This window comes from Ursus americanus, chromosome 6 (genome assembly GCF_024610735.1).
Source record: "Ursus americanus isolate L20-20 chromosome 6, mUrsAme1.1.p, whole genome shotgun sequence".
NCBI classification, from domain to species: Eukaryota; Metazoa; Chordata; class Mammalia; order Carnivora; family Ursidae; genus Ursus; species Ursus americanus.
The window spans coordinates 32,525,490-32,546,716 of NC_142132.1; the positions used below are offsets into that span (position 1 = coordinate 32,525,490).

Below are 21,227 nucleotides of genomic sequence, written 5' to 3' on the forward strand. Positions count from 1 at the left end.
TTATATGTTCTTACAATGGAGTATTATTCAGAGGTAAAAAACAAAGTACCTGTACATAGTACAGTATAGATGTACCTTGAATCTTAAAAATATTATGTCATGTTAACTACACTGGTATTAATATTTAAAAATGTATTATGCTACGTGAAAAAAGCCAGTCAAAAAAGAGTGCCTACTATCTGAGTCCATTCATATGATGGTCCAGAATAGGGAAATTTATAGATACAGAAAGTGGATTAGTGGATGCTTCTGGGTGGGGGAGGGGAGACAGGATGAGGAGAATGGAGGGTGATAGCTAGAGGGTATGGGGTTTCCTTCTGAGGTGATGAAAATGTTCTAAAATTGTGGTGATGGCTGCACATATCTGTGAATATATTTTTTAAAAAACCACTGAATTTTACACTTTACATAGGTGAACTATATGGTATATAAATTATATCTCAATAAATCTATTAAAAACAAAAGAAATCAAAACACTTCTCCTTGCCCCCAAAGAGCTCTGCTATTGGAATTCAAAGTATGGGTTCTCCTTACCCTTGAAAGATGATGGTGTCTCTGTGTTGCTAAAGACTAAGCATTTGAGGGGTGATGGCCTAAATGACAGGGACGGGGCAGGGGCTCGAGGGCTGAACGTTGGTTAGGGTTAGGGATTTGGATGCCTGAGCTCTGCAGGACCCATATTTAATCTGAGGCTCTGAATGCATCCAGGCCAGCTGCTAGAAAAAAGAATCAATAGAAAGAACACCATATTGGTGTCATAAGGCTCTTCAAGACCAGAAAATGACCCAGCAGCAGTGTCTAAGAACAGCTTTTCAGGGAGGGCCCTGCCTGAGCCATGAGTCAGTCTAGTCACGGAAGGGTCAGGGGATGGTCACCCCTCACTCCCAATGATGCTTCAAGTCCTTGATGCTGAATCCTGCGGCCACGGGGGAAGAAACCTCCACACTACTCCAGGAGGCCTATAAGCCCTGAGGGGACTGGATACTTGAATCAAGGGAGGGGACCAAGGGGAAAAGGACACTATTATCACTCATGACTACAGGAGGTCATTCTACGGACAGCCTGAATCCGTCCTGTGTAAAAATGCAGGTGTGCGTTAGATCAGGACTCCATCTGATGGCCTTATCTTTGCCTATGGGTTCTGATTCTTTTCAGGCCATATTTTAACCATGGCCCATTTCAAGGGATGAGGCCTTTCCAGCTGCTAATTCCCATTATACAGGACATCTGGGGCAAAGGAAAAAAAATCCTAGTGCTGATACTGTCCCAAGGCTACCGTGTGAATAACAGTGGCTATGAATATATTCACCTTAAATTACTGTCCAGGGTTAGCATTTTTGCTTTTCATTCCATTTTTTGCCAAATCCTAGCCAAAGAGTTGGTGTAACTACAGAGATGTGGAAGTAAATTTATCCTAAACTGCCCTGATGCAGCTAAGGGAAAGTTGTCCAATCATCACAGAGTCGGCCTCTGACAGCCTGTCACATTTTCCACTGATGCACCAGACGTGACTAAACAGTGCAGGGGCTGTTCGTCCGGGATCTGGATTCCCTTTCACTGTGCTCAGCAGGAAGGGGCCAGCATCGGCCTATACCCATGTCATAAACTTGACATAACCCTTAGTAATGGAAGAGGAGGCCTGGCATGCCACCAAGCCCAGGCTCTTAGCTTAGCCTGTACACCCTGTGAAATTTTAATTATTTCAAGGTCCACACTATACCCAACCTGTAGGGAGACCAAATTTGTGGAGGAGAAAATAAAACATGTTGCTATTTCAGCAGCCATCTGTTACAACACTGGACAGCAGGGCTCAATGGGTATCTGATCATCCTTAAAAGTTACAACTTGGAAGACGAATTTATTACTGGTTGTTGCCTGGACACATAGCAGAGAAAATATGGACTCAAAGACATAGATACTGACAAAGTATTTATGTTAAACACTCAAAAATTTTTCCTTGCCTCCTCAGTTTAATTTTCTCTGCTAAAGAGTAGAATAAAATGTGAAGAAGAAAGATACATTTTAGAAGGAAGAAAGAGGAGTAAGAACTAGCAACCCAGAAGCTGGTTTGATTTTCCTTCTTAATTTACAGTTTTTCTAGTCTGATTATTTTAAAAATAAAACTTCATTATTTTCTATTTTACCGTACATATTCTTGTACAGTAAATCCCCTTGCAGACCATGACAGGGAGATAAATGAAGGGATGATATGGGAGCTGGTGGCCTGGCCACCCTCCCCTCCTCCACACTCTATCCTTCAAGGCAAGGCACACAGAACTCAGGTTACATGACTGATTCCAGCACAGGCAGAAACTTCTTGTCCTTCAGATTCAGAATAACTCTAAGTACCCTAAACTCCCCCAAAATTCAGGCAGGGAGAGAATTTTGTAAAAGGAAAAACACCCTTAACCAACTTTCAACCTGGAGACTTCAGCCACTTGCCAAAATATGCCATCCTGTGAAGCCAATAAATGGAGAGCAGGAAGAGCATGGCTGAAACTGGATAAGGGGTAGGGTTTTCATTTCTCACAAGCAGGGGAGGAGGATACCAATATGGTTAGTCAGTCAGCAGCATTAATCCTCATTAATGTCTCCCATTCTTCTCTGCACAGCTGTGCAAACATAAATTAATTGGGTCATTTTGACGAAGGCATACAAGAAAAAAATTTCAATGGGAGGCAGAGGAACTAATTGGACACATAACACATTCTTCAAATGTGCAGGAAGGACTGTACAAGCTACCACATCATAGATTAAGAGACATACATTTGAATTCACAGCACCATAAACTCCCCCTATGGGAGAAGCTTCAAAGAGCAGAGGAGGTGGGGACATGTTCATGACAAAGCATATAATATATTGCCAGAGTGAGAACAGTGGCTCCCACTCCTTGCCAGATACTGTGCTGTCGACTTCACAAGGCCATTTCATTTAACCCCTTAATAATATGATTACCTCCAGTTTACATATAAGGTAATTAGAAACAAAGAGGTCAACGAACTTGCCGAGTTCACACCAGCAGTAAATGGTGGACTCATAGTGATCGACTTTCAATTCAGGCCGACTGACTCCAGAGACCGTGTTCCTAAGATGACATCGTCCTGTGTTCTGTATACTTGGCATTAGGCTTGCATCATGGAGAGTAGAAAAAAGGCAGGGACACTTCTTACCTTTAATCAGCTTATAATCTGACGGGGGAACCAGGGTGGGTACGTGTGAAATGGTCAAGGAAGGGAGCATTGCATCAGGGTCAGCATCGTTCAGGTGAAGGAAGCCACGCAGAGGAGTTGGGGGGAGTGGCTATAATTCATCTGTGCAACTTTGAGAAGGATTTCTATCAGACTCTAAACTAAACACTGAGATACTGAAAGAATACTATACTTTAGAAAATACGGATTCATTCCTGCCGCGGTATGGCTTGAATATTCAAAAAGGTCTCTCCCTTTCAGAACTCTCCCTTCAGAAAGGACAGTACAGTCAGCCCTTTCCCCAGCTTCATCTTAAGGGTTCATAAATATGCCCACAGCCTCCTGGAAACCCAGTCAGAGAGGAGAGAGGACTTCTTGGAGTTCACTCTGACCGAGGTGTGGCAACCTCTCCCAGCCTCCAGAGACCAAAAAGGGAGGAGATGATTTGCATCATTTCTTTGGTTCTTTTCACTGGAAATTACCCATCCCAGGGCCTCTGACTGACAGAAAGAGGCAGACTGGAGCTAGGACCCGGGACCCGTGAACATTCTCAGGAGAAGATGTGGCAGTGCTCCAGAAACTGGAGGAGTGAGTATGGTCATGCCAGAAATTATTCTGCAATTATTTACAGTAGATGCATGACCCTCATGCCCGTGTAAATGGGGGGGGGTGGTGGCCTATGATAACGGTTCTCAACCAGTTGGCTTCCATTTCCTTTGCTGCATTTCAATTTCTGTTGCATTCGACGTCAGGTGTGCATGAATTTTTTAATCCCTGCATTTTAAATTGGGAAGACACATTACTGTGATGAGCTCCTTCCTCCCTGCATGGACAAAATTCAGTCAGAAGAGCTGGGTAGCCTGTGTGTCTCTGACATCACCTGGCTTGTAACTCAGGTTTTATGAGGAATCAGGTGAGGTGGCAAAAACACATCTGCGGACACTTGCTGGGTGAATGGTAAGTTGAAAGTACAGAAAGAAGGACCTGTGGGTCATCCCTTTCAGGCAGGCATTTAACTCAGCCCTGCCACTCCAAGAGCCCAAGCAGGGTCAGGGTCTTTAGGACGTAGCAAATATTCCCTAAACATCCCGACCAAAGAGCAAAGAGCTCAGTTAAAGCTCCTGGACAGTGGTTCTCAACTCCACAGAATTATAGAATCACCAGGGAACTCTGAAAAAACATTCATGCTGAGCCCTACCCTAGCGATTCTGACAGAGGGTCTGGAGTGGGGCCTGGACACTGTGGTTCTAACACAGAACCAGGGTTAGAACTGCCGCACTGAACACAGCCAATTCGAGAAGCATCAGTGATTGTGGCTACTCCATCAACAGACACTGAAATGAACAGAATTCTTCTGTTCAATCCTAGCGATACCACTTTGCAGTTAAGTGACCTTGGACAAGGGACATGACTTCCCTGAGACTCCGTTTTCTTAGCAATACGACGGGGTTAATAATCATACCAGTATCAGAGGGTAGTTGAGAGGATTGCATGAAATCAAGTATGTAAATTATGTGACCCAACGTCTGGCATGTGTAAAATGCACAGAAAGTATTAGCTCCCGTGACTGATGAGGATGACAGTAAAAATATACCAGTTATGTTTCAACAAAAGGAATGTTTTTCTAGACTGGGTATTTATTCACAAGGCCAAGTTTTAAGACATTGTGAAACACTGGAACGTGAGAGTTATACATTTGACATGTCCTTCAGTTATGAATATAGGCAACAAGCCTCAGCAGTCGGAGCAGCACCTGTGATCTTGTCACCAATAGAAATCACAGGTATTTCCATACATCACAGTTGTGGTCAAAACCCTAAAAGAGTACTTATATTTAGGGTGACCAACGCCTCTGGTCTGCCCAGAATTGCGGGGTTTCCCTGGATGCAGGATTTGCAGGGCTAAACTGGGAAAGTCCCAGGAAAACCACTCCCTACTGACATTCCTCACTACTTTGAAACTATAGTAGTTATCGCCTCACTGAATGCCCGTTTAAAGTGTTGATAAAGAAGCCCCTGCCCTGCTATACATCACAATTCCAAACAATATCTTGATAAGTGTACACATGGCCACATAATCTGTGTCCTTTATAACACTTTGCATTTCATCTGATGCATTTAAAAGCATTGTTCTGAGTCCATAGGCTTCACCAAATTGCCAAAGGGGTTCATGGCACAAAAAAGGTGAAAAGGGTCAAGAAACTGGGAACGTTGGTTGGAAAATGGAGGAAACCAGATTTTAAGTTCTTTTAGGCCCTGCAACCTAAAAACATGGCAAAAGGAGGACATAGGCATGTACCTCCAAAGGATATGACTAGATCATCAGTCAGTGGAGCTGCTTTCCCACTATCAGGATTCTGTCTTGTAATCCTCCATACAGTAACCAGGGAGTCTCCCTAATTTCTGCACTCCTGATGACATATATATGTGTGAATTTTACATATAGACTTACATCATTGCAAAGTTAACTCAATCTTGACAGCTACCGATTAGAGTATCTGTTAGGTCTACTAGTTTCCCATAACCACAAAATGCTTCCCCTAAGAATCACAATTTGACAGAACTTAAAACTTTCCATGAATTAAAACAATGGAAAATTGGATTTTCAAAGACCAAGTTTTAAAAAGTGGTCAAAAGAAACTTTAACTCTTACCTGATACCACTGGGCTTCTGATAGGCACTGGCTCCCATCCTGCCTAATCGCCACCACTGACAGCCGTTCCAGAACTCTCCCACAGGGCAACAAGGGACCACTTCTCTTCTGATCGACGTAACTGTAAGCTCCCAGCCCAATGTGACCAGAAGGCAGAGTCCTCACGATTGCCCTTGTCCCAGTATACACAGATTTCTTTACTTCCCTGTCATTTTTGCAAAATCTCCTCACTAACAAAGTGGACCTCTCCTTTTTGCTTTTAAAAAAATCTTCCTCTGCATCTTCACAATTGTCAGGGAAGTCCTCAAAATGGCTCAGAAAGGTCTTGGCAGGTGGACTGTTAGTCAAGTCCTCCCTGCAAAAGCTGTCACTTGAACATACCACACTGGCCCTTTGGCAAGAACCTTCCAAGCACAAGTATTTGTCATCCAAGGTGTCACAATGATCACACTGCAGCTGCCCATTCTTATTATCACAGTTTTCGGCCAATTCCATGAGTTTACAAGTATACGCCACATAATTTTTCTTTTGTTCCCCACCAACACCAGGTAGTGGTACACAGTTTCCACAATCATCCAAAATCAAGTTGCCTGACAGGGTACAGAAAGCATCTGACACTGTTCTGTCAGCTCCATAATGAAAGCAAAATGCTGCTGTGTTGCCATCAGGGTGTGCCGAGCCAGTCTCTACAATGGCCAACTGACTTCCTAAGGGACTAATGTCCATGGGAGGTCCGTCGATTTCCAGTTGAATTCCAGGGAATGCCTTTCTTTCCAGTGAGGACGGGATTCCAGTTTCCAAACATGGGTCTTCCTCCATGACAGAATCACACGTGTCATAACACTGGCTCTGAGGAAGGACACACTGGTGGTTTGTCAGTATGTTGTTGTGGCTAATGTTAAGGTTTTTCACAGAAACTGGTGTACTTTCTGCCCAGCACTTTTCATTGCTGTTCTCATTGCTCACTATTTTCTCCCTTGCTATGGAGAGAATCTTGGGCAAGTTGCTTCCAGAAGGTTCTTCTTTAAGCTTGTTCATCTGTGGGATGGTAGAAGTCTGCCCGCTCTGCCTGACACTATGTGCTTTAGGAACAATGACGTCCAACACCTTTTCACTACTTTCATCTACAGCTGATGGAGTGGACGTCACTCTTCTCTGAGTCACAGGTGTGAGAACAGAAGCTGCCATTTCTTCAGACGTCATCTTGACGCACACACAGGTTTTAGCTATTGCTGTTTTTCCTCTCTGGTGATCATGTCGAGATTTTTATAAAACAACTTATTAAAAGAATCTCAGATATACAAGTCCTCTCAGAAACAGTGTGACAATTTATTTGATTCAAGTGCATTAAGAGCCAAATAAATTTCCCAAGTTATCACTTCTTGTCGTCTGCAATATGTTTTTCTAGACCAGGGTTTTAAGGTGGTAGTTCAACCTTCTTTCCTCTATTATTTGAAGTAATTCTTTTGGAGATTTTTACTTGGGATTGCATTCTGCAAATTCTGAGCCATCACTGACTTACTAATGATTTAAAAATCCAGTTTGAATATCTCCTGTAAGAAAAAGACATGATGTCAAACACTGTGGCACTAAATAAATTTTTTAAAATGAACTTCATAATAATTCAAAGCTAATACAAAATATGAACCAATATTGAGGAAGGAGTTTTGCAATCAACAGCTACTTTCAATGTGTTAGGTATTTATTTTTCTGATTTACTATTTCAGAAGTTCTGTTTCCAGCTGAAGTAATAACAGAAACCAGAATTATCCCCCCACTTAAAACAACTGAAAAAAATCAGAAAAAAATTATGAAATAATGGTTTTTTAGATATCGAACAAGTAACACAGAATAGTGATTCCTAAAATAAGAAAAAACAAACAAATGAGGTGAGCCTTATAAATGCCCTAGCTTACCCCTTGAGAGTTTCTAGGCTACAGGGGAGGAAAGAGGAACTCAGGTCGAGTACAAAAGAGTGCTGATTTAAAGAAAGAAAAGTTGAGAGTTCAGTAGAGCCACAAAAATTGGAGAAAGAAGACAAATTAAGTGGAGAGGAGCAAAGATAAGAATGGTATCAGGCTTCTTATGAGGCACAATGCAAGCCACAGGCAGGTGGGTGGGGGATTGGTGAAATTGGAGATGGGTATTAAAGAGTACACCTATCATGATGAAAAATTAAAATGAAGTAAAATAAGAAACAATACAAGACAGATGAGAGTGGAGTAAATCTTTAAAGTACTAAAGTACTTTAGTTCTTTTACTACTTTAAAAGTTCTTTTAGTACTTTAAAAGAAAGAATACTGCCAACTTAGAATTCTATACCCAGCAAAAATATCTTTTGAAAACAAAAATTTAAAAAAATTTCTAGACATACAAAAGCTGAAGGAATTCATCACCAGCAAACCTGCATATAAGAAATGGTAAAGGAAGTCCTTAGGCAGAAGGAAAATGATACCAGATAGAAATCTGGATCCATGCAAAAGAAGAGTATGGAAAATGTTAAATGTATGGGTAAATACAAATTTTCTTATTGTAAATCACTTAAGATAGTTGATCTTTTGAAGAAAAAATAATAGCTATGTATTGTGGGGTTTCCAACAAATGCAGAAGAAAAATATACGACAATAATAACACAAGGTCAAGTGAAGAGAAATGGAAGTATATTGTTATAAGATTATACATGAATTGGTGTAATATTAATTAAAGGCAGGTTGTTATAAGTTAAAGATGTATACTATAAGCCCCTATGCAACCACTTTAAGAAAAGATATAGGTAATAAGTCAAGATATTAAAATCATAAAAAATTTCAAATAATCAAAAGACAAAAAAGGGAAAAGATGAACTAAGAACAGATGTGGCAAATGTGACTGTGTGTGTACTCCCTCCGTTTTATTTGAATAAGAAATTATTCAGGTGAATGTCAGTGGATATAAAAATTTTCAATTTATTAAAAGCATATTTAAAAAATTATTCAGCTAATCTTTATTCTCCAAATTATTGAATTCTCTTCTATGTTGGGAACCACGTAATGGGCTACATATCCAGGACCTGTTTGCAAGTCTATTGAGAGAGGGAGAATTGAACAAATTTCAATCCAGTGTGGCAAGTGTAATTATCAAGGATATACAGGACACTATGAGACCATGGGTGCCCATCACAAGTATACCATTTCTTTATAGGTAAAGCTGTCCTTTCCAAGACGACTGATGAGCATTGATGCTCTGCTGTCAGCAGCAGATTTGACCTATCTTTGCCCTTTGACACACAGGTGTCCCTCTTCCCCTTGCTTCTCCCTTTTCCTCGTGTCCCAAAGAAGTAGCAACTCCTCTTCCCTTACATATATGCCCCTCAAGCACAATCACAAACTCTCACCTGCTCCCAGCACATGCAGTTTTCACAACTACCTTGAAAAGTCAGAAGACACCCTATCAATCAGATACTTCACAGGGAGTCAATCAGCCCACAAAGAGCAGCAATGTCCTGGTTCAACATAACCCCTCCACGTTTCACATCCTCCTTCCAACTTGGTTTATTTTATTTTCTTTGGAAAAATGCCTCTATTATTTTTGGATATATATGCTCAGTGTAAAACAATTCAAACAATGCAGAAAAACACAAAGAAAAAAATTTTCAACATAACATAAACCCCACTATCCAGAGATAACCACTATTAATACTTTGAGGAAACTCCTTCCAGAAGGTTCCCTATGCACCAATACACAAAGATATATGTATATAATTACACAAGCACCTGATTATGCTGTAAATTCTGTTAACCCTCGCTTTTTTTTTTTACAAATTCAATCCATGAATAGCTTTTCATGTCAAGAATTATACAGATAATTTTATCTAGATAATTTTATCTATATAATTCTTGACATGAAAAGCTATTCATGAATTTTAATGGCTTATGGCACTAACTTGGTTTCAATATCTTTGCTCTTTTTTTTTAGAGTAGCTTTTAAAGCCAAAGCCTTCAGACTGACTGTTAATCTGTCCTTTCTCACCTATGGGGGGAAGGTAATTCAAGGCAAGTGCTGCTTAACTCCTGTTCTAAGCACTTTGAAATTATTATTTCATGTAATTCTCACTCAACCTACAAGATAGTGTGATGGTTTTAAAATATGTCCACAAATTCTTTGATATTCCTCCTTTCAAAAGGTGGAGTCTAACTGCCTTCCCCTTGCATGTGGGCTGTACTTAGTGACTTCCTTCTAACATACAGAATATTTTGGAAGTTACAGTTGACTTCCTTCTAACATACAGATTACGTTGAAAGTTACAGTTTATGACTTCTGAGAATAGATCATAAAAGGTCATAAAATCATTGGGGTTTCCTCCTGGCTCTTCCTCCCATTAAAGTTATAGCTAGCATTAGAGAGTTGGCTGAAGAAAACCTGAAGCACTGAATAAAGATCACAGTCTAACAGTTCTGAAGAAGAAAGAGACAGAGAAAAAGATTCTTCTTTTCTTAATGTGGCTTGTAGGGAACACTAGGGAAAGACCAGCCTGGGAGAAATCAAAGGATAGGTGGGTTAAGAACACTGCAGAATAATAGGGAACTTCTCAAGGCAGCATTTCCAAACTAGAGATGAATTGGGATGGGTAATATGCTTAGGGAAATGATTGGCCATGAAGTATGGCTATGGAGATGCCAGGGGTGCTGGAAATCCTAGCCAAAGTGGTAAGACAAGAAAAAGAAATGAAAGGTTTAAGAAGAACCAGGAGTGACACAGAGTAAGTTTTCAGCTTCAGGATAGAGAAATATCAGTCATAAGTAACCTTGTGGACAAATTTCCATGAGCTAAACCAGGGGCTGGCAAACTACAGACAGAGGTCCAAATCTGACCAGCTACCTGTTTTTGTAAATAAAATTTTATTGGAACACAGCCAGGACCATTCATTTATGTAATGTCTATGGTTCCTTTTGCATTACAATGATAGAGTTGAGAAACTGTGACAGAAACTATGCGGCCTGCAAAGCCAGAAATATTCACCATCTAGCCCTTCATATAGAAAGTTTGCCAACCTGTGTGCTACATAAATGAGTTAATAAAATGCCTGGGTAGAGCCAGAAAACTTAGTGGAAGGCTTAATAGCCACCTTCATGTATTTGAAGAACTGAAATGAGGAAATAGTCTGGTTACATATTGTTTCAAAAGGTAGGATCAGCGCCAAAACAAATGAATTACTGGGGAGGCATGCTTTGGCTTACTGTGATAAAGTATTCCCTAACTTTTAGATCTGTTTAACAGAAGAGAAGCTATCATGGATGGCAGTCTCCTCCTCATTGTTGATACAGGGATTTAAACGGAGAGAGGCGCAGTGTTCATTATAGCAGGTATTCAATAGGTGTTGAACAAGGAGTGAGTGAATACTGTCTATAATGGTTAATTATAAAAACAATGGCACATAAATACTTATTGAGCATGTATCATGTGTCAGGCAGGTTCTAAGCACAGTGTACATAATATTTCATTTAATCTTTGTAATAATAATATATAATATAATAATAATAATTATCAGTAGGGTGGCAGAAACTACTAACTGTCCCCAAAAATTTGTTCTCATTTTTCTCAGTAATAGAACCTCTGAATTTTAGCCAAACATATAGCCATCCCTCTATCGGCCTCACTGTTAGCTAGATGTAGTCATGTCACTAAGTTATTACTAATTAGAAAGAAGCAGATGTGGTTTGCTATTTCTGGGAAGTGTCTTTGAACAGAAAAGCCGTGCCTTTCTCCTAGCCCTTTCTCTTTTCTGCTGGCTGGAGGGAAGGCATGATGACTGGAGCTGAAGCAGCCATATTAGACCATGAGGTAAACCAAGAATGGATACCTTTCATACTAAGGAAATAAGACAGAAGCCTGGGTGCTTATTTCCTGGATTTAGGGGAAAGAAAAAGAAAATTTTATGTTGTTTAAGTCACAACTATTTTAGGTTTTCTGTCATTCACATCCAAACCTTTTCCTAACTAGTAAAGGTAAATACTATTATCACCCCCATTTTATGGATGATGCTCAGGGTATCTGAATGGCTTAGCTAAAAGTAGAGATGTAATATAACAAGGAAGCTGTAGAGAGAATTCCTGCATTGGAGGGAAAGTTATATTCACTAAGTTGCAGTATGTCTCCAATTTTGTTTCTAGGCTAGATGAAATCTTTTGTGTCATAAAGAACAATTAAATGAGAAAAATATTAAATACAAGCACATTATTTTTTATGAGTGTAAATTTCAGAAGGAGGTGGGATTTAACAACAACAACAAAAACTATCAGACAACTATCAATTATTTATTAAGCACCTGTTACATTCCAAGTTCAGAAGCAAGGTGGTTGTGAATCGGAAGATCAATAAAGCTCTGATGAAGGGGGATGTAACCTGGAACTTACAGAGAGGTAGCAATTACATGTATCCATAACCAAGAAAGAAACCTTGGGTAAAGGGAACAGTGTAAAGATGGATAAAGAAGTAGGAAAATATAACGCATAACTATGAATTCATCTGAAGTTTTTTGGAGAACATTTAATCCAATCAAAGAATGTGAAAGTTGCTCAGTAATTTCACCATCATGGAAAGAAATACTAGGGCAACTGTCAAAGCTGGTAATGGGATGTAATAGTCCTATTTCATCTTTGAACTTAAAGAATTTTATAGATTCACTTATAGTATCATGTATATGACAGATAAACAACCATGGCACAGTTACTTATGCTTTGCTTCCCCAAAGCCCACTATGCAAAGAGATTAAAGAAAATATTTTGCCTACACAACCCCTCCTCCCTTTCTCCTTACTACAGGCACACCCACAACCAAACCCTACAGGATGAGTCAGTCTTCACTCTTTCTTCTCCACTGAATGTCTGCTGCTCCACTCCCTCCAGACCTCCTTTCTCTGAACTATTAACGATGGAAACTCCATAACTTAGAGAGAAACAAAGCTTTTAAAACATTCCCCAAAGGCACTGGTGTACTAATCTGGGTCCTTTTCCAAGACCCCATAGACTTAACCCTTTGTGACTTCCACTCTCTTTATCAGAAAAGTTTCAAAGTCTGGGATACTAGACTGGTGACCCAGACAACCCAGAGATACCCTAATCTTTATACTTTGTGTATATTAAATACAGGAGTTAGCTGATAGGTAGATGCCAAAGTTATACATATATTTTTGAACTAATACATTGATAAGGTTGCCAATATAGTAAAATGGAGGATCACAAAAAAAGTATGCTCATAACGGGTTAATTCTCAATTATAAAACTCACAAAGAAAGGAAATCCTCACTGTAAACATAGTCTCCGATTAGCCTGCAAATCACCCCTCTCACGCTACTGCTCTCCCAGAAATGTGGACTCACAGACATTATTAGAACTTTAATTCAAGAGTGGAGGCAGATAGGATTGTACCGTTGTAACACTCACAGAACTCCCTCTCCTTTGCTGTACTACAATCATGTCAAGAAATTCTGGAGTTAGGCGTATGTGCACACATACACATGCAAACGCATACAAAGATGGATGTTTTTGATAAGAGAGATGAGAAGGGAGAAAAGTGAGCAGCAGAAGGTGGCAAGAGACCCTCCATGATTTAATCTGTCTATTTTTTCCAGCTTCATCAGTGACCAATACCCCCAAAGAGAAGATATTTTGTCATACTGGTCTTTTTGCCACATACTGAAGCAGCTTAGCATTAATGCTTCTGGGCATTTCCCTTCCCACTGTTTTCTAACTCTGGTAAGACTCCTTCACCCAGATTAAATGGCGTCTCCCCTCCATAGCCCTCCCTGATACCCACTTGAAGGCATTAATTGCTCTCATCTGTTTCTCACAGTTCTTTCTACATTTCACCAGTACAACATGTCATGAAACACTATACTGTAGTTATTGATTATATAGGACCCCTGCATAGATTGAAAGCTTGTGAAGAACGGAGACCTTGCATCTTAAACTTAAGGAGGTTTATAGATACCCTGCACCTACATTCCTGGTATAGTATCAAGGTATGTAGTCTCAACAGACATTTTATTCTCTCCTTCTCCATGGCTCTTTGAGCCCAATCCTTGTCCATTAGGACCTGTATTCCTTAAGAGCCTTCAGTCTCCTAAATTCTAACCTCCTCCTGTTTCAATCCATCCCATATGATTTTCAGAAAAGTATTCCCCAAAACTTCTCAGACTTTTGCCTAGGCTCAAGCACAGAAAAATATTCCCCAAACATTCTTTTCATCATATTACTCCTTAACTTGAGAAAAAACAGAGTGCCATTTTATTTAGTACAGTAAATCCACACCTTACCCTAATCCCATTTTTAAAAGATTTTATTTATTTTATTTATCTTTTTTTTAAGATCTTATTTATTTATAGAGGGGGGGATCACAAGCAGGGGGGAAGGGTAGAGGGAGAAGTAGACTCCCCACTGAGCAGGGAGCCCGATGCAGGACTTGATCCCAGGACCCCGGGATCATGACCTGAGCCTAAGGCAGATGCTTAACTGACTGAGCCACCCAGGCACCCCAACACACCTTACCCTAATCCTTAAGAATATCATCAATTAAAAAAAAATTCCTATAGCAGCAATGTCCACAATAGCCAAAATATGGAAAGAGCCTAGATGTCCATCAACAGATGAATGGATAAAGAAGATATGGTATGTATACATATATATGTGATATATATACACATATATATACAAAAAATATATAATATATACATTATATAATGGAATATCACTCAGCCATCAAAAAGAATGAAATCTTGCCATTTGCAATGATGTAGATGTTACTAGATTGCATTATGCAAAGTGAAATAAGGCAGTCAGAGAAAGACAAATACCATACGATTTCACTCATATGTGGAATTTAAGAAACAAAACAGATGAACATAGTGGAAGGGAAGGAAAACTAAAATATTATAAAAACAGAGAGGGAGGCAAACCATACGACACTTTTTTTTTTTTAAGGTTTTATTTATTTGACAGAGACAGCCAGCTAGAGAGGGAACACGAGCAGGGGCAGAGGGAGAGGAAGAAGCAGGCTCCCAGTGGAGGAGCCCGATGCGGGGCTCTATCCCAGAACGCTGGGATCACGCCCTGAGCTCAAAGCAGATGCTTAACGACTGAGCCACCCAGACGCCCGAAGGCACTCTTAACCATAGGAAACAAACTGAGGGTTGCTGGAGGGGAGGTGGGCAGGGGATGGGGTAACTGGGTGATGAGCATTAAGGAGGGCACTTGATGTAATGAGCACTGGGTGTTCTATGCAATTGATGAATCACTAAATTCTACCCCTGAAACTAATAATATACTGTATGTTGACTAAATTGAATTTAAATAAAAAATTAAAAAAAAATAAAAATCAAGAAAAAATGGAAAGTATTTGAACTGAATGAAGTTGTTAATATCAGAATTTGCTATAGCAGTATATACATACATACAAACCAATGACCTCTTCTTCCCTCTTAAGAAACTAGAGAAAGAAGAACAAATGAAGTCTGAAGTAAGAGAAGAAAGGAAATAAATGATATAGAGAGATTGAAATGAAAACAATAAAGAAGATAATAAAATAAAAAGCTGGTTCTTTGACAAAATCAATAAACTTGATAGAACTTCTGATAGAACAGGAAGAAAGAAGTCAAAGAGGATCAATATTCAGGAATGAGAAAAGTGATATCACTACAGATTTTATAGATAATAAAAGGATAATAAAGGAAAGTTATGAACATTATACCCATAAATTTTACCACTCAGATGAAATAGAAAAATTCCTTGAAAGTCACAAACTACCAAAATTTATTCAAGAAGAAACAAACTGAAGAGCCTTTAATTTATTGAAGAAATTGAATTTGCAGTTAAAATCTTCCCTAAAAAAACCCCCCAAGCAACAAAATTCCAGGCCAAGATGGTTTCACTGTGAATTTTACCAAACATTTAAAGAAAATATAATACCAATTCTACCCAAACTCGTCCAGAAAATTGAAGGAGGGAATACTTTCCAACTCATTCTGTGAGGGCAAATCTCTGCCCTGAGATCAAAAGTAAACAAAGACATTACACACAAAAAAATATAGACCAACGTCCCTCATGAGCATAGACGTAATAATTTTAAAGAAATATTTATAAATTAAACGTACCAATATATAAAAAGGTTAATACATCAGTACCAAGTGAGGTTTAATCCCTGGAATGAAAGTTTGGTTTAACATTAAAAAATCAAGTAAATTATCATATTAATAAACTAAAAAAAAAAAAAGAAAAAATTCCTGCAGGGACTCTGCTTGGGATTAGTAATGTAAACTAATAAGTCAATTTGGAGAGAAATGATATTTTAACAATATTGAGGTTTCTAATCCGTAAACATGATATAGCTAGCTAACACTTGAGCTTTTTCTCTTTCTCTCCACATATGTATGAAGAATATATGTCTGGACATGCATACACACACCTATGTATATATACATATATCTTCTTGCCATTTACTATTTAATTGCGATTTAAAAGCTTTGTATAAAACAATATCTGATATCCTCAGAGCTAATATTTAAGTTGAAATACCTTTATATTAAAACTTCCATGGACATCTAATAGTATTTTAAAAACAAAATACTGGGAACAAAAATGTGTCCCAGAATTAAAATGGCTTTAAACTGTGTTTAGGTAAATTAACTCCTGCATGTTTCTTGTTCTTATTAATATGACATATTGTGTGATAGCTGGGCCTAGCAGCTGTCTCAGTTATGAGTGATATTTATGTCAGAGCAAATTTAAAAAAAGAAAACTCTGTAGATCCTGGGGGGATGGGGAGCCCTTCTTGACTATTTTCTGCATGTCATGGATGAAAGAGCTGCTGCATGGCCAGACAGTTTTTACAGTGTGTGTGTGCTGCTTACGGAATGCCACACAGCTGAACTGCATTTGCCCACAGGAGGCAGAGGGCAGGGGGTGAGTAAACTGGCTAGGCTGTGTAGAGGTGGTGGCAGAGTCAACCACACAGCTCTGTGGAGCCTACACAGGAAAATCAAGTCATGCATGGTATTGCTGAATATGAACTTTCAATAAATTATTAAAATAAAGGATTATCTCATGATTCCTCAACAATTTTTGGTTCATCTGGAACCTTTCATAAAGGTGCTGAAGAGCTACCAAGGAAGTCAGACCAGAGAAGCCCAGAGAAGAGAATCTGACATTTGCTGCCACTTTGTTCCACAGTGAATTTGCTGCTTTGAAAGTGATTGTTGAGAAGCTGAGACACAGATTACTGGTTTATTATAAACATATAACTCAGAACAGCCAGATGGAAGAGATGCGTAGGGCAAGATATGGGAAAATAGCAAGTAGCATCCATGCCCTCTCCAAGAACACCACCCTCCCCAAATCTCCACGTGTTCACCAACCTGGGAGCTCCACATATATTTTCTTTAATTTATCTCCATTTTATTTTGTATTTATCTATACAGAGGTCTTGCACATGTTTTGTTAAATCTGTCCCTATGTTAGTGTTGCTATTATAAATGGAATTATTTTATGTTTCAGTTTCCAGGTCTTTGCTGCTAGTATGCAGAAATACAATTAAATATTGTGTCTAGACAATATAATTTATACCCTTGCTAAATTCAATTATTACTTCCATAGATACTTTGTAGATGACTTAGAATTTTCTACACAGATATCCATGTGATTTTCATATAGAGAAAGTTTTACTTATATCTTTCCAAAATGCATACCTTTTATTCTTGCCTTATTGCACTGGCAAGGATCTCCAATTATGATAACCAAATTAAGTATGAAGACTATATATCCTTGCCTTGTTCTCAGTCTTTGAGGGAGAGGATTCAATACACCACTATTTAATATGATGTTAGCTGTGTCTTATAAATGCCCTTTATTAAACTGAGGATGTTCCCTTGCATCCCTTGTTTGCTGGAAATTTTTATCACAAAAGAGTTTTGCCCAAAGGTTTTCTCCATTTATTAATATGGCTGTATGATTTTTCTCCTTGGTAAATTATACTGATTGATTTTCAAGTATTGAAAACAATCTCGCAGATTCATGGAAGATGGAGAGGACCTAGAGTAGCAAAATAGTTAAAGGGAGAACAAGTTGGAAGACTTACACAATCTAATTTCAACACTACTACAAAGCCACAGTAATCTGAATGGTGTGTAACTGGCGTTAAGGACAGAAATTTAGATCAATGGAATAGAATATCCAGAAATACAACTATACATATACAGTCAATTGGCTTTTAAACAAAAACGTAGAAGTAACTCAGTGGGAAAAGGATAGTCAATAAATGATACCTGATCCAAATAGAAAAATAATGAACATAACCACTATATCACACCATACACAGTAATTAATTCAATATGGATTATAAAGCTAAAACTAAAACCTAAAACTGTAAAACATATAGAAGAAAACAGGAAAAATCTTTGTGACTTTGGGATACAGAAAAATTTGTTGGGACACAAAAAGCACTAACCACACCAGGGGAAAATTGTAAAATGGACTTAATCAAAATTTTTTAAAAAATTAAATCTTTTGCTCTTCAAAAAAAGAAAGAAAGAAAGACAAAAAGACAAGCCATAGATTGGGAGAAAATATTCACAAAACATACATGTGAAAAACTTCTGTATCTAGAATATACATAAAACTTTTATAACTCAGTAATAAGCATTTAACAACACAAGTTTTTTTAAATAGGCAAGAAACTTGAATAGATACTTCATAAAATAACATATATGAATAGCCTATAAGCAAATTGTGACAGATCAACAAAATTTCTGTATGAAATAAATATGAAGTTCAATCCCTTCCTCACACCACACAGAAAAGTTAACTCAAAATGGATCACAAAAGGGATCCTAAGTGTAAAAGCTAAAATTATAAAACTTCTAATAGGAAACATAGGAGAAAATTTTTACAACCACTGGAGCAAGCAAAAATTTCTTAGACTGAACACAAAAGCACAAACCACAAAAGAAAAACAATTGATAGGCTGCAACACAATTAAAAACATCTGCTCTTCCAAAGACAAGCCATTATTGTATGATAGAAAATATGTGTAAGATAAATATCTAATAAAGGGTCTGCATCCAGAATACATAAAAAACTCCTACAACTCAATAATAAGTAGACAACACTACTTTTAAAAATGGGCAAAGGTTTGAATAAGCACTTTACAAAAGAATACAAATGACTTACAAGCACATGAAAAGATGTTCAATGTAATTAGTCCTCAGGGAAATACCAATTAAAATCACAATGATATAGAACTTCATACCCACTAGAAAAGCTAACATCAAAATGACTGGCCATACCAAAGTTGGTGCAAACTTGGAGAAACTGGAATATTGTGGTGGGAATATAAATTCGTACAGCCGCTTTCGAAAACAGTTTGGCAGCTTCTTATAAAGTTAAATATACATTTACCAGATGACCCAAAAATTCCACTGGTAGAAGAAAAACAAAAGCATACATCCACAAATAGATTTGTATGCAAATGTCTTTAGCAGCGTTATTCATAACAGCCCAAAATGTTGGGAAACGACCCAAAAGTCTATCAACAGATAAATAAACCACCTGTGGTATATTCATACAATCGAAGACACTCAGCAATAAAAGGAATGATCTCCTGATTATGTAACATATGTGGATGAAGCTTAAAAACACTGGGTTGTGTGGGGCGCCTGGGTGGCACAGCGGTTAAGCGTCTGCCTTCGGCTCAGGGCGTGATCCCGGCGATCTGGGATCGAGCCCCACATCAGGCTCTTCTGCTATGAGCCTGCTTCTTCCTCTCCCACTCCCCCTGCTTGTGTTCCCTCTCTCGATGCCTGTCTCTATCTCTGTCAAATAAATAAATAAAATCTTAAAAAAAAAAAAAAAAAACACTGGGTTGTGTAAAAGAAACCAAGCACTCAATGATTCGATTTATTTGAAGTTTTAGACCTGTGCTAATGTAGTAGTTTCTAGCCATATGTGGCCATTTAAGTAAAAAATTAATTCAAATTAAGTAGAATTAAATATTTAGCTCCCAAGCTGCACTAGCCACATTTCAAGTGCACAATAGCCGTATGTGGCTCGTGGCAACGGTATAAAACAGCACAGATAAGAGTATAAAATGGCACAAAGAGGTAGTGGCTGCAGCATATACACTCTTCTAACTGTATACTTTACTCCCCTTCATCAGCTTCTCAAGTGGACAACAAGCTGCATTTCGATCCCACTTGTGCTCTTGGCCAGGCACCTCCAAGCACTGAATGACCTGCTTAACTGTAGAGTATGGTGCTGACATAGCACCAGGGCAGTGGAATCATTCATTCTGAGTTTGGATCCCATCTCCATTTAACTTTGCTAAGGCTTAGTTTTTATATCTGGAACATGAGGGGGAAATAACAGTTTCTCATAGAACCTTCACAATAATCATATAAAGTGGTAATCCCTCAAAAAATAGTACATTTTATTCTTATCATTATATCCAGAGTCATCACATACTCCTTCCTGATGTAGAATCATGCTTATTTCTTTTAAATCACCTCCCAGGACTATAATAATAAAGGCACAATAAATATTTGCTCATGTATTGTTTTGTGTAGAATATTATTTGTGTGTTAGTAGGTGGTGATTTTTTTTATCTCATCCAGTGCAAGAAGCTGAATTATTTGTTAAATTGAGCTCTAAAAGTTTACTGGGTGTTAGCACGTATGTGCAGGGGACTACATGACTTCACAAGAAGAGAAAGGTATAATCCTTGCCCACAGGAAAATCATTTGCTATTACAGAGCCATAAAGAAAAAACTTAGGATATGAGCTAGTATCATAAAATACTGAATAATAGGCAGGCAGCTAACAAGTGAGAGAATCGTTTAATAGTGTGTGTACTAATTGTGCAACTGATAGAAAGTGCAGATAAGAAATGGCAGAAATCAGCACGCACTTAAGTCTTTACAGTGAAGACTTCCTGGAGAATGTCATAGTCTTTGAAGAGGACTCTGGCCTGGGAAGTGAGGCCAGGGAGAAAATGGAGGAGAGAAGGAGTTCTGGCCATGTCTTGGAGATGGGATGGAGGATTGTGGGTTGACTGGCATGTGGAGGTTACCCTGTCCTCGCTAAGCACAATGGCAGCAGAGGCAGTAGAATCATCCTGGATAGGTGCTGGAAAGTTCTTGTATCAGGTCAAGGCAGACATTTTGGAAGCCTTGCAATGAAGGGGAAGAGAAAACTGGGAAGAACCCAGAGCTACTTCTTTGAAGCCCTTGTATTACCCATTCTATGCGTTAAAAATATAACAGGCTTCCCCAAACAGCCAACTGCCACCATTTAGCTAGGGTACCTATAGCTCATATTATAGGCAATTTTTAATTAGTTGATAGTTTGCAATATCAACACACCCATT

The 21,227-nt window shown here is 38.6% G+C and overlaps 1 protein-coding gene across 7 annotated transcripts in view; it reads right to left on the reverse strand.

Annotated features, from left to right (window-relative positions):
• The window catches only part of PLCE1 (phospholipase C epsilon 1), a 303,155-nt gene that overhangs the window by 258,847 nt on the left and 23,081 nt on the right, over positions 1–21,227 (reverse strand). For all 7 annotated transcript variants that reach the window (XM_087862892.1, XM_087862890.1, XM_045810048.2 and 4 more), the window contains exon 2: positions 5,841–7,393. In XM_087862892.1, coding sequence (XP_087719018.1) covers positions 5,841–7,043 — 1,203 coding nt within the window. In that variant the 5' untranslated portion in view covers positions 7,044–7,393. The remainder of the gene's footprint in view (positions 1–5,840; positions 7,394–21,227) is intronic.